The 13,342-nt window shown below is 61.9% G+C and overlaps 2 protein-coding genes across 2 annotated transcripts in view; one reads left to right on the plus strand and one right to left on the minus strand.

Annotated features, from left to right (window-relative positions):
• Positions 1-13,342, minus strand: part of GRK4 (G protein-coupled receptor kinase 4) — a 61,241-nt gene that overhangs the window by 46,305 nt on the left and 1,594 nt on the right. The window lies entirely within an intron of this gene.
• The window catches only part of NOP14 (NOP14 nucleolar protein), a 14,117-nt gene continuing 2,492 nt past the window's right edge, over positions 1,718-13,342 (plus strand). The window contains exons 1-14 of the mRNA XM_014533477.1: positions 1,718-2,510; positions 2,972-3,113; positions 3,738-3,877; positions 5,037-5,168; positions 5,383-5,505; positions 5,740-5,871; positions 6,146-6,226; positions 6,299-6,500; positions 7,323-7,453; positions 7,814-7,899; positions 8,543-8,678; positions 10,549-10,650; positions 10,965-11,118; positions 12,230-12,389. Of these exons, the coding sequence (XP_014388963.1) occupies positions 2,361-2,510; positions 2,972-3,113; positions 3,738-3,877; positions 5,037-5,168; positions 5,383-5,505; positions 5,740-5,871; positions 6,146-6,226; positions 6,299-6,500; positions 7,323-7,453; positions 7,814-7,899; positions 8,543-8,678; positions 10,549-10,650; positions 10,965-11,118; positions 12,230-12,389 (1,871 nt within the window). The 5' untranslated portion in view covers positions 1,718-2,360. The remainder of the gene's footprint in view (positions 2,511-2,971; positions 3,114-3,737; positions 3,878-5,036; positions 5,169-5,382; positions 5,506-5,739; positions 5,872-6,145; positions 6,227-6,298; positions 6,501-7,322; positions 7,454-7,813; positions 7,900-8,542; positions 8,679-10,548; positions 10,651-10,964; positions 11,119-12,229; positions 12,390-13,342) is intronic.

Genomic DNA, 13,342 nt, shown 5'->3' on the forward strand with positions numbered 1-13,342 from the left:
TGCCGGGGACCCCCAACCCCGCCGGGCCCCCGGGATTTCCCATCCTCTCCCCGGAGCAGCACAGATCGGAGCCGGCCTGCGGTGTTGGAGCCACACGCTGGCTGGCCTGCCGCGGCCTTGGGTATGCTGGCTCTTTCTCCGTGCCTCAGTTTCCTCGTCTGTAAGCATCCTGGGCAGCTGGGAGGATCGAATGTGTACATTGACCGTCCTTGGGACGGCGCCGGGCGCAGCCGGACGTGCCCAGTGCCCTTGTCCTCTACGTTAGACCGCGTTTGTCTTCGTGCCTCTGCGTGTGCGGGGCCGGCTGACCTCCCCCTGGACACTGCCCCTCCTTCAGACCCAGCACCCGCGCGACCCCTTTTCCAGCTCCCTCTGCTGCTGGCCTCTCCCCGTTTAGACTGCGCTCTGTGTTTAGGGCCCAGGGACCCTTTCCTCCACAGGGTAGGGGACCACACAGGATGCTCGGTAGGGTCTGGTGAGTGATTGTCTCTCCTTGGGGTGAGCGAATGCGGCCTCTGGGGCAAGTGCCACGGCTCTCAGGCCTGGCCCCGTCTGCCGCACTGTCAGTGCTCGTGGCGCTCCGCGGTGTCTGGGACCCTGGGACCTGGTCCCTGACCTGTTGAACTATATTCTTGTTCGGCTGAGGAAGACACATTAGTAGGTTGGTGGGAAAGGCCCAGGGGACAGAGTCTCCTCGCACCTACGATTGCGAGGGGCTGGGGCTTGCACTCAGTTCCAATGTCGGAAGCCTTACGCGCCACCAGCACTTATATTTAAGTTCTGTTCTGGCTGCTGGGGAGATAAAGATGGCACATGGTCTGTGTTCTGTCACACAGCGCGATCAGTGGATCTTCTGTTTGAATGCGATGTCACCCCACTGCAAGGGGCTGGCGGTGGGAACAGTAGGCAAGACTCCCACGGAGTCACGGTCCCCAGGGCACACCCGGGCAGGCGTGGGGGACGAGCGTGTGGGCTCCGACAGACACGTTCGTGCTCACCTCCGCCTCAGTTCCCTTCCTTCTGAAGTGGGGCGCTGACAGCCTCGGGGTGGCTGTGAGGACGTAGTGGACTGTGCACTCACACCTCTCAGCTCGTCACTCCCAGGCGCCTGCACAATCTGGACCCCACCTATTGTCCTTGTTTTGCCTTTTGCAACTCAATTTGTCCAAAAAGGCCTGTTTTATCCCCCAAATCTCCCAAAGGTCAGCCCAAGCCACCACTCTGATCCTTTCCCAGGCCCCCTGAGCCAGACAGGAGAGGTGCTCACGCCTCTAGCCCCTGGCAGGCTCTTCTCCCTCCTCTGCCGGGGCGGGGGTGGGGAGGGAGCCTGGAGGGGCACCCCTGCTTCCCCCGAATCCCCCAGGGCTTGGCCCACAAGACAAACTCAAGTACTAGAGGAACCAGAACTTAGTGCTTCGGGGCTCACAGTGGCTGCCCGGGGAGTGGAGGGGAGTGGAGTGTCCCGAAGCGTGAGGTCCAGGGCTCAGAGCTGTCTGGCGGGACGCCGGCCGTCCAGTTGAGTTAGGTCACGATTTGTGCGGAGGGGTCAATGGCCGGCGAGGGAGGCTGGAGTGTGTGATGGTCCCTGGGAAGTGAAGGGCTGTCCCGACAAGGAGGCCTGTAGCTGGGACCCAACCCAGACTCGGTGCTTAACACTACACAGCATTAGCCGACAGCCTGAGTCAGGGCCACCCTCTCCCGGCACAGCTGGGGCCCGGGCGGAGAGCGTGGCTGCCTGCGGGCCCAGCTGGAAGTGGAGCTGATGGGATTTGGTGTCCACGCTCTTGGCTGCACGTCCTAGGCCGCGTGCACGTCTCAACGAGTGACCACAGAAGTGCTGCACGTATTGGCTTGAGGTTACAAATAAACTTTAGCAAGAAGGCAGACTTGCAAAACATGGACACGCGAATAACAGGATTGACTGACATGCAAATAAACATGTGTGTGGAACAAGCGAGGAGGAAATGTGCTGCCACAGTCTGTGCCGTCACTGGCCACGCGTCAGACTTGACCCATGGCTTCCTGTCAGCTCCTTGTTGCGAGTTTCCCTTCCTCTCAGCCGGGGCCTCCGCTCCTCCAGCTTCTGAGCCTGACGGTGGCCTGTGAGAGCTCGGCTCTGCCTTCTCCCTAAGCCTCAGTATCGGGTGCATCCTGCAGGGTCCCCCGGGGTCCGAGCAGGCCTGCGGCCTCCCTTGAGGAGCAACAGCCCCCGATTGGCCCTGCTATTGGGCTGTCGGTGTCAGTGGCCTCGAGGACACAGAATGGCCGGTGGCAGTGTCACCTTCCGATGCACGAGAGCCGCCGTGGGGTCCCCTGGGGAGCGTCTCCCCTTTGGGGTCCGAGCTCGCCAAGCGTGATGGATGCTCTGTTTCCAGCGCACCCAGACTTTGCTGAAGGAGTACAAGGAGAGGGACAAGTCCAATGTGTTCATAGACAAGCGCTTCGGGGAGTACAACAGCCACATCAGCGCGGAGGAGAAGATGATGCGGAGGTTCGCGCTGGAGCAGCAGGTATGGAGACGGGGCGGGGGCGGGGGGCAGGGGGGTCTCCTGTACGTTCATCTGTGCTCCTGCGGGCACTTGCCTGCTGGTGCAGAGGGTGGGTCTTGAGTCCTGGGCCCAGGCTGGTGAGGCCGGAGGGGAAGGGCCGGCTGCAGACACCGCTGGTGGATCCGTACGGCAGCCAGAGGGCTTGGCAGGGCTGTGTCCTCGAGTTTTCAGTGAAGCGCTGGCTCCAGCGCGGGTGGGTGGGCAGCGAGTGGCCGGTGGGCAAGGCCGCGGGATGTGCCTGACCCGCTGACTGACTGACCTGGGGTTCTGCTTGAGTCTGAACCGCTGCTCAGATGGCACAGAATAACCTTAAAGCTGCTGAGGCTACACTGACACGCTGCACCAGTAGCAGAAAAATAACGGGGTGTTGCTGTTAAATGGATGTGGGGATTTTAGGAAACTGACTCTTCCTCTTCTGTCAGCGACAACATGAAAAAAGAAACATCTACAACCTCAACGAAGATGAAGAATTAACTCACTACGGCCAGTCCTTGGCCGACATCGAAAAGCTGAATGACATTGTCGACAGTGACAGCGACACTGAGGAACGAGGAGTGCTGTCTGGTAAGGGCAGGAGCAGGGACAGCCGTCTGCTCGCCACTAGCCTGGCCTCCTGGACGCCTTGAAAAGGTTTGGATAAAAGTGTCGCTGATCATAAAGCTCTCGAGAAATTCTACACGAAACAGGGTTTTCTCATGCTTTACTCTAGAACCATAGAAGGTGTATGGCAGGTGCAGGTGGCGGTAGGTAAGACAGGCAGAGCTTCTGGAGGCTGAGAAAGACGTCAGTACCCTGTCTTTTGTTGTTAATCCTTCCCCGAGGATATTTTTCCACTGATTTTCAGAGAGTGGAAGAGAGGGGGAGAGACAGAGAGAGAGAAACATTGATGTGAGAGAAACACCGATTGGTTGCCTCTCACACTTGCCCCAACCGGAGCCAGGGATCCAGCCTGCAACCCAGGTACGTGCCCTTGACTGGAATCGAACCCAGGACCCTTCAGTCCCGGGGCTGACGCTCTGTCCACTGAGCCAAACGGGCCAGGGCAGTGCCCTGCCTTATGTGAACGTCACCCTAGTTCACTGTAGCCAGGTGCTCAGAGCGACCAGTGCCTCGTCCAGTGTGAGCCCCAGGTGTGAGCGCTCTGGGGAGACGGGGGGCTTCACAGCTCTGCTTCTGCTCTGTCTGCAGCCGAGCTGACGGCGGCCCATTTCGGAGGCGGAGCACTCCCTCGTGAGAAGCCCTCCCAGCAGCCAGGCCCGGAGGCAGCGAGGCCCCGGTCCCACAAAGAGCTCATCGAGGAGCTCATCGCCAAGTCCAAGCAAGAGAAGGTGCGCCGCTCAGTCTGGGAGGCGCTCCTCCCGAGCTGGGGCTCTGGGGCTCCTCCTGCGGGCGCGCTGTGCCGGCTGCTTTCTGAGGACGCAGCACAGGCGGGTCCTGTTCGTGTCCGGCTCCCGGAGCACAGACTGCAGGGGGCTGGCGGTGATGGGTGTTTGGTTGCGGGGTTGGCTTCAGTATTTTGACCTGTAGCAGGATTTGCAGAACATCACTGGCGTTTCCCAACAGCGAGCAGCTCATGGCAGGAAACCAGTGCTGATCACCCGTGGCCCCTTCTGCTGACACGTGGGTGTGGCGGAGGCCGGAGGGCGCCGCAGTGACGCGTGCCTCTGCTCTTCCTTCCAGCGGGAGAGGCAGGCCCAGCGGGAAGATGCCCTGGAGCTCACAGAGAAGCTGGACCGCGACTGGAGGGAGATCCAGAGCCTCCTGGCCCGCAGGGCCCCCGACTGGAATCGAACCCAGGACCCTTCAGTCCCGGGGCTGATGCTCTGTCCACTGAGCCAAACGGGCCAGGGCAGTGCCCTGCCTTATGTGAACGTCACCCTAGTTCACTGTAGCCAGGTGCTCAGAGCGACCAGTGCCTCGTCCAGTGTGAGCCCCAGGTGTGAGCGCTCTGGGGAGACGGGGGGCTTCACAGCTCTGCTTCTGCTCTGTCTGCAGCCGAGCTGACGGCGGCCCATTTCGGAGGCGGAGCACTCCCTCGTGAGAAGCCCTCCCAGCAGCCAGGCCCGGAGGCAGCGAGGCCCCGGTCCCACAAAGAGCTCATCGAGGAGCTCATCGCCAAGTCCAAGCAAGAGAAGGTGCGCCGCTCAGTCTGGGAGGCGCTCCTCCCGAGCTGGGGCTCTGGGGCTCCTCCTGCGGGCGCGCTGTGCCGGCTGCTTTCTGAGGACGCAGCACAGGCGGGTCCTGTTCGTGTCCGGCTCCCGGAGCACAGACTGCAGGGGGCTGGCGGTGATGGGTGTTTGGTTGCGGGGTTGGCTTCAGTATTTTGACCTGTAGCAGGATTTGCAGAACATCACTGGCGTTTCCCAACAGCGAGCAGCTCATGGCAGGAAACCAGTGCTGATCACCCGTGGCCCCTTCTGCTGACACGTGGGTGTGGCGGAGGCCGGAGGGCGCCGCAGTGACGCGTGCCTCTGCTCTTCCTTCCAGCGGGAGAGGCAGGCCCAGCGGGAAGATGCCCTGGAGCTCACAGAGAAGCTGGACCGCGACTGGAGGGAGATCCAGAGCCTCCTGGCCCGCAGGGCCCCCCAGGCCCAGAGCAGACACCAGGAGAAACCCCAGGTGGGCGCGGGGCCGAGCAGACGCCGCAGAAGATGTGGCACAGGTGTCCTGGTCTCATTTCTGGTGAAGGTTGTCAGGTTATCTGATACCTGACGTCAGGGAGAGCAGACCGCGGCCGCGCCCGTGGTGGCATCAGCCTCGACGGTGCAGGGAGCGGCCTGGCAGCTCTTTGCTCCTGAAAGGGAGGCCAGCGATGACCCCTTCTCTCTGCCAGCCTGACGCCTACGACCGGGCGGTGCGGGAGCTGGGCTTCGAGATGAAGGCGCAGCCCTCGGACCGGATGAAGACGGAAGAGGAGCTGGCCAAGGAGGAGCAGGAGCGGCTCAGGCGCCTGGAGGTGCGGGGACACTGGGGGCGGGGCTGTGACCCTCCTGACAGGCCTCCCGCCTCGTTCTGGGAGGGGGACGAGCTGCTCCTGGAACCGTGGACCTTTTTAGTCTCTTTAAAGTTTGTGTATTTTACTACAAGTGCCTTTTTAAAAATCTTTTCCTAATTATGAGAGTAAAAACGTTCAGATGACACCCTGCTTGCCCTCCCTGTGGGCCCCACACGTGACCTCTCTCCCGCGCAGGCAGAGAGGGTGCGGAGGATGCTGGGGACGAGCGAGGACCAGGACAGCAAGGGGCCTGCGCACGTGTCTGCAGACGACTTAAACGACGGATTCGTGCTGGACAAGGATGACCGGCGTCTGCTCTCCTACAAGGTAGGGCGCGGCCTTCCCTTTCTCCTTTAGCGGAAGCGGGCACGCTGGGCTTCTCACTTCCTTGGTTTGTCTCGGGTGGAAACCGTAAATCTCCACGCGGCTCCCTGCAGCTCTGTGCGTGCGTGTTCACGGTGTCCAGGCACCGAGACTGGGCAGATGATCGCGTGGCGCTGCCCTCTCTCGGATCTCCTTTTGCTTTCCCTCGGTTGCTAACAAGTACTCCGACCACGGTCCCCGGGTCGTCACGCCTGTGGGTTCTGTATCCTGTTCCCAGGACGGAAAGATGAACGTCCAGGAAGCGCAAAGCGGGGAAGCCAGTAACGGTGGGGATGAGGAGGAGGAGGAGGAGGAGGAGGAAGAGGAGGGAGAAGCCAGTAACGGTGGGGACGAGGAGGAGGAAGAGGAGGAGGAGGAGGAGGAGGGCGAGGAGGAGGAGGAGGAGGGCGAGGAGGATGCAGAGGACAGCGGCGGCGCCGACAGCCACTCAGACCTGGAATGCGGTGTGGAGAGCGAGGAGGAGAGCGAGCAGCCAGAGCAGGAGCCGCGGCCACCGCCTGGGGGGAGGTCAACAGGCCGTGCTCAGGAAGCTCGGGACGCCGCCAGGACTGAGCTGCCCTACACGTTCGCAGGTAGCAAACCGTCCTGTTCCCTGGGTCTCGGGGCCAAGTCCAGCCTGGCGGTCAGTCTGCCTCGCTGAGGCTGCGTGTGGGGGCGGGGCGAGCATGCTCTCTGAGCGCGTGGAGACCTGGATTCGTGCCGGCTGCAGCCTCACCGCGAGCGGGCATGATCCTCCTCCTGTCTGTCCAGTGTTGCCTGGGGCCTGACCCAGGTCCTGGCACCGAGGGGGCCTTGTTACATGGCCACACACAGGACGCGGCAGACACGGCTTTCTGGAGAAGTGTCTTCGTGCTATTGTTAAGCGTCAGGCTTCGGTGGGCGGGCCTGGGGGACCAGGGGGTCACCAGGAAGGGGCTGCTGAGCTGCATCAGACAGGCCAGTGTCCCTCCAGGACACAGAAGAGTCGTCCACTCTGGTCAGCAGTCCCGCCTTGTCCTGTGGCTGTAGGTCATTTCCAGGGACGGTGGGCTGGCCGTGAGGCCGGCTCCGTGGCAGTGGCTCCGACAGGTGCGAGCCACGGCTTCGCTCACGTGGCTCCTCCCGCCCTCTGTGGGCTCGGCTCTCGGCGCGTGGGGATGGAGGAGATTCCTCGCGGAGCGGACGCGCAGCCACTTCCTCGCGGTGCCTGTTCTCAGGTGGCGGCTCCCCCCTCGCCCAGACACACAGGGGTGTGTGATGTCACCACATGCAGCAAACGGCGTGTCCTATAGAGAGAAGTCACGCTGTCTCTCGCGGCCGCTAGGGGAGCAGGGCCACTTACGCTGAGTTCGGGTTTTGCGTCTGTTCCCGAGACGAGAGCCGTTCTGAGCAGTGAGCGCGCGTGTGTCCGGCAGCTCCCGAGTCCTCTGAGGACCTCAAGTCTTTGCTGGCGGGAAAGCCCGTGGAGGAGCAGCTGCTGGTGGTGGAGCGGATCCAGAAGTGCCACCACCCCAGTCTCGCCGTGGGGAACAAGGCGAAGTTAGAGGTGCGTGAAGGCGGGGTCAGCGGCGTCAGTGCCGGAGCGTCGGGCTGTCCCCAAGCTGCGGGGATCAGGGCCCTGTGGCTGCTGCCGAGGTGACGGCCGGGGCAGGAGCCCTGGGCAGGCCTGGAGGAGGCCCCCACTGGGGCCCTCATGTCACCCGAGAGTTGGCCTCCTGTGGCCATCGAGCAGCCCGGCCAGCCCCTCAGGGAAGTCGGTGACACGCCCCCTCCCTCTGAGGACAGGGTGCGGGGTGCCTGCTGCCCGCTGAGCCCCCCCCACCCCCCGCCAGCCAGAGGGGGTGGTGCGTGTCTGCCCAGGTCCGTTCCGGGTCAGCACTGAGCTGCTCCCCTCCGTGTCCCCCAGAAACTGTTCGGCTTCCTTCTGGAATACGTGGGCGAACTGGCTACAGAGGACCCACCAGACCTCAGAGTGATTGACAAGTTGGTTGTGTGAGTAGAAACGGCGGGGCGCTGAGCTGAACCACTTTAGAGCCGTAAGAATACATGACCGGGTGTGAAGGTCAACCTCGGGGAACGGGACTCAGGTGCGGCCACGACACAGCGCCTGTGACAGGCCACCTGCTGCTCCTGCCCCAGAGCTGGGCGTGTCCTCAGTTCAGAGCGACAGGCATGGGTCTGTTCATGGTATCGATGGCTGACTCGCTTTCATTCTCCAGCGACCCATCATGCTCTGCGTGGGTGGCTGAGGTGTTTGGAGCACGTGCTGCTGGGCAGGCTCCTGTGACCTGCGGTGGCTGGGGCAGGCCTGGGGTCTTCCACGTGGGAGGTTAGTGAGAGCGGGGCCTAGTGGCCGCTGCCATTTCAGACGTGAGGTGAGGAGTCGCGAGTTTGTGGGGAAGCACGTAGCCGGTCAGCCAGGTGGGCACATAGAACGTGCTCCCCTCTGGCAAACAGCATAGGTCAGAGGGGTTATTATAGAGCAGATCACAGGAGCAGCCAGGCGGCCGTCGGAGGGGGCGGGTCCCGGGGCTCTGGCTCCGGCCTCAGTCGCAGTGACGCACAGGCGAGGTCCCGGGGTGGAGGGTGCCTTCCCGGCTGGAGCCCTGCACGGACCTGTGTTTCTGATGAGCAGGCCGCTGTACAACCTCTGCCAGATGTTTCCTGAATCTGCGAGCGAGTCCGTGAGGTTTGTGCTCCGAGACGCCATGCACGAGATGGAAGGGACGATCGAGGCCAAGGGCCGGGCCGCATTCCCGGGGCTGGACGTGGTAAGCGGGGCTCGGGCTCCCCAGGCTCAGGCCTGCGCTGCCAGGAGCCGGTGCTGTCCAGCACCACACCAGCCAGGGGGCTCAGAGGCCGTCCGCCCTCCGGGTGACCCGGGGGATGGTTTGTCCGTTAGTGGTGGACTGAGATTGCGTGTGAACGGGGCATGTTTAGTCTTCACGGCAGAGGTTTTAAGGCAAATGGGAGGAGCGGATTTCCAGGGAGACCCAAGCCGAGGGCCGCTCAGCTCCATCTCTGCTGTCCAGCACCACACCAGCCAGGGGGCTCAGAGGCCGTCCGCCCTCCGGGTGACCCGGGGGATGGTTTGTCCGTTAGTGGTGGACTGAGATTGCGTGTGAACGGGGCATGTTTAGTCTTCACGGCAGAGGTTTTAAGGCAAATGGGAGGAGCGGATTTCCAGGGAGACCCAAGCCGAGGGCCGCTCAGCTCCATCTCTGCGCCCACGAAGAGACATGAGGACAGTGAGCTGTGGGCGGTTGTGTCAATGTTAGTGAGTCTCATTCAGTCATTCCATTTTCTGGACTTTGTGTTGAAAGGAATGAACAGTGATCAGCAGGAACTTAAAATACAAGACTTGTGGTTTATTATTCGTGGCTTGAATAGGCTCCCCAAATAGCGTCTGAGCCAGTGTCCGCGGCATTGCTGGCGACTTCAGTTCTGTGAGCCTCCGCCCCTACCTTTCCCCACGTCCGCCCTGGGGGGTACCTAGAGCGCTGGCCAGGGAGACCCCGTCTGCCTCCTCGGAGCCTCTTTCTACCCAGGAGTATTGTTGGGCGCCAAGCAGCAAGGCCTAGGCAGGTGCCTGGTCTTCAACCCAGTCCCTTCGTCTGAGCTGCGGGCCTGGCCTCCTCGTCTGTGAGGGGGTGAGGGGCACAAGCTGCCTTTGGGTGCCTCGTGGTGGGGGAGCCTGTGGGCTGTGCCTGACCCGTGGTCCCCAAAAGTCACCGCTTGTCGTCACCTAAGACAAAACAGATGCATCTTGGGAGCATGCAGGAGGCAGCTTCCTGTCGTGGAGATGGTACAGGCTCCCCACCTCCCGGGACACGGCGGGCCGGGCAGTGCCCCTTCCAGCCCCCCTGGCGCCATGATGCTGCACGCCCGCCTCCACCCACTCGGAACGTTTCCAGTCTCCTTGCGCCTGCGTTAGTCATCAGCGCCTGATGCGAAGGGAGACCTGGGAGCTTCCAAGAAATACTGCCTTTAGCGATGGGCTGTGGTCAGAGCCATTTGTCCTGAGACGAGCAGGTGGGGGTGGGAACTCAGCTGGGGACGGCGAGAGCCCAGGAGAGCGTTGGAGAACAGCCTCCAGCTCCTTCGCCCAGCAGCCCTCGGTCTCCTCGGCTGTGCAGTGGGCACACTGCCCGATCCTCAGGAGGCCCTGCGCGTGGCCGCGTGGGCTTGTCTGCCCTGTGTGCTGTGAGGTGGTCGCAGGAAGAACGGGTGGGGCCGCTTCCCCTGAGCGGAGGCCTAGAGGCCGTGACCTCTGCCCAGCGTGGGCCTGATGCCCCAGGCCGGCCGGCTCCAGGGCAGGGCAGCCTCATCCTGCGCCCCCACCAGCCACCACGTTCCAGAGGGGCAGCGGGCCGAGCTTTAGCAGGAAGGCTTCGGTGCAGTAAACAGTGGCGGAAACACAAGCCCAGGCCCGCTGTGAAAGGGGACAAAGGCCAAGGCCCAGAGAGCCCGGTGGAGGGGGGGGTGACAGTGCTGTGGGGGCCCTGCCCGCAGCCCAGCGGGACCCTCGGGGCGTCGCTGCTCTGACCAGGTTCAAAGCTGTTTTGCTCCTGCCCCTGTACAGGCAGAACTTCAAAAGGCGTCTCCCGCTCTGTAATCTTGGTGGTTCCACTTTCTTCCCAGCTCATTTACTTGAAAATTGCTGGGATGCTGTTCCCGACCTCTGACCTCTGGCACCCCGTGGTGACGCCCGCGCTGGTGTGCCTGAGCCAGCTGCTTACCAAGGTACATCCTTCCGCCAAAGCCGATGGCCGAGGGGGTCAAGGACACGGAGGGTGTGACTCCAGAAAACCCCCTTCCCGTGGAGGAAGCATCACGTCTGATGGGGGTCCTGTGCCCTGGGCACTCACGCGGGCCCCGCATTTCCGGGTCGGGCCTGGGCTGGGCACTCACACGGGCCCCGCACACTGCGATGGGTAGAGCTCCGCTGAGGCTCTGCCCTGCCCCGGGGAGGAGTGTGGGCTCCCGCTCACCTGGGGAGCAGGTGGTCAGGGTTCGGACCGTGTCCTGACCCGTCACTGGCTCTGTCCCTCTGCCAGTGCCCCGTGCTGTCCCTCCCGGACGTGGTGAAGGGCCTCTTCGTGTGCTGCGTGTTCCTGGACTACGTGTCCCTGTCGCAGAGGTTCATACCCGAGCTGGTCAACTTCCTCCTGGGCATCCTGTACATAGCAACCCCCAACCAGCCAGGCCCAGGTGAGCTGCCGCGGCTGTGGCCGGGGTTGTACTGGGGCTTTGAAAGCGCTAAAAGGAAGCCATGCTCATTGTAGCAAGTGTGGGGTATGGAAGAGGGGGCGAAGACAGACATCGCACGTCTTCCCGCCCAGAGTAGCGCCCTGTTCCGGGTGCGGGCGTGTCAGAAATCGGGACACTCTGCCCGCGGTGGCCAGAAGCCGCACGTGGCGGGTCTGACAGACGTGCCCGAAGTCAGGCTCACCCAGGCAGCCGCGACCCAGCCAGAAATAGTCTCAGCTTTACATTGATGTGTTGAAATATTTCCCTATTTGGGGCTAAGTAAAACACACAGCGAAGATTTATCTTACTTTTTTACGTGGCAACAAGCACGTGCTGGCGCGCTCACGGGCTCCGCTGCAGGTCCGATGGGCAGCGCGTCCGCGTGGTTCCGTGTCTCCCAGACTGGGGGAGAGGTTTCTGACGAGGAAGTGCCCCCATTGGTCCTGCTCTGTTCTCACCTCCACTCCCTCCCGGGCTTCCTGCATCGCCGCTTCCCTCCTGCGGGGAGCCCGGCGGCCTTGCCTCTCGCTCTCCCTCCTGACCTCACAGTGACGGTCCTGGGTCCTGCCCGTGGCTGCCCCGCCGCCACGCTGCGTGCTCCCGTGGGCCAGCAGGCAGGGCTCGGGACACACTCACGCTCCAGGAATCGGTCAGGCAGCAACTGCGGTCAGGGCGAGTGTAGGGTGCGCTGGGCACGGGCCCGACCGCGGGGTGCCTGCTGTGGCCCCTCACCCCTCTCCGTGTACCCGCCGCCCCTTGCTTTGCCGGGCCCCCCTGCAGGCTACTCCCTTTGCCTCGATGCTCTTCTGGGTGATGACGGGTGAGCCCTGCACACCACAGGGTCCTCCCCAGCCTTCGCCTGTGGGACAGCCTCTGACCTGGTGAACTCTGCAGCCCCCCACCCAGCACTCCCGACAGACCCCTCGTCCTCCTCAGCTTTGTCACCCATCCCTCACGTTCAGTCCAGTTCATTCGTCTTAGGGGCCATCCCCCGACTCGGCGGTACAGCCGTGCGTTTGTGAAGAGTGAGCCTGATACTCAGAGGCGCTCTGTCCCGTCCCCTGGCATCCAGGTTACGCTCTGGTGCACCCGTTCCGACCCCTGGGGAGGAACTCGGAGCTGCTCGTGGTGTCTGACGAGGGGGACGCGGCCACGTGGCGGAGGAGAAGCCTGTCCCTCCACTGGGCAGGCGCACGGCACTCCCAGACCGCGACGGAGGCCAACCACACCAGGTACGTGCGGGCGGCCTCAGTGCCACCCAGGTCCCGGACCCGAGCGGGCCCGCCTCATCTCTGCAGGTGACAGGACCTTATGTGTAGAAAGCTATCAGCTCTAATAACTGAATTTAACAAAGTTTGCAAAAATCAGTGGCATTTTTGTCCTAACAGTCACCTGTGTGAAAGGAAATTGCCAACAGTTCCCTGTACAGTAGCATCAGGAAGAAGAAAATACTCTATTTTATTTAACCTTTAGAGCAGTGGTTCTCAACCTTCCTCATGCCGCGACCCTTTAACACAGTTCCTCATGTTGTGGTGACCCCCAACCATAAAATTATTTTCGTTGCTACTTCATAACTGTAATGTTGCTACTGTTATGAATCGTCATGTAAATATCTGATATGCAGGATGTATTTTCATTGTTACAAATTGAACATAATTAAAGCATAGTGATTAATCACAAAAACAATATGTAATTATATATGCATTTTCCGATGGTCTTAGGCGACCCCTGTGAAAGGGTCGTTTGACCCCCAAAGGGGTGGCGGCCCACAGGTTGAGAACCGCTGCTCTAGAGGAACCTGCATGTTTGCGCAGTGGCCGCACAGCCTGCGTTCCCACCAGCAGTGCACGAGGACCCAGGTCCACTAGGGCCTCGCCACGCTGGCTTTGTTGTTGTTGTTTGAGTAGCCACTGCTGCCATCCGCACAGGCGGGAGGCGGTGCCTCGCGTGGTTTGGTTTGCGTTTCCCTGGTGGTGAGTGAGGCTGGGCCTTTCTCGCGCCTGTTGGCCCCTTGTATGTCCTCTTTAGAAAAATGTCTGTTCAAGTCCTGATGGCATTATTTCCATGAAAAAAACTTTCCCACAGTATTATTTTCCGAATATATCTGCTTGACCTTGTAAACAGTAATTCAAACCCTAAACCAGGGCCCGCTCCTGGTGGCCACGGCATCCCCACCCCCCCCCCC

The sequence above is a fragment of the Myotis brandtii genome, unplaced genomic scaffold (genome assembly GCF_000412655.1).
Source record: "Myotis brandtii unplaced genomic scaffold, ASM41265v1 scaffold986, whole genome shotgun sequence".
In the NCBI taxonomy this organism is placed as follows: domain Eukaryota; kingdom Metazoa; phylum Chordata; class Mammalia; order Chiroptera; family Vespertilionidae; genus Myotis; species Myotis brandtii.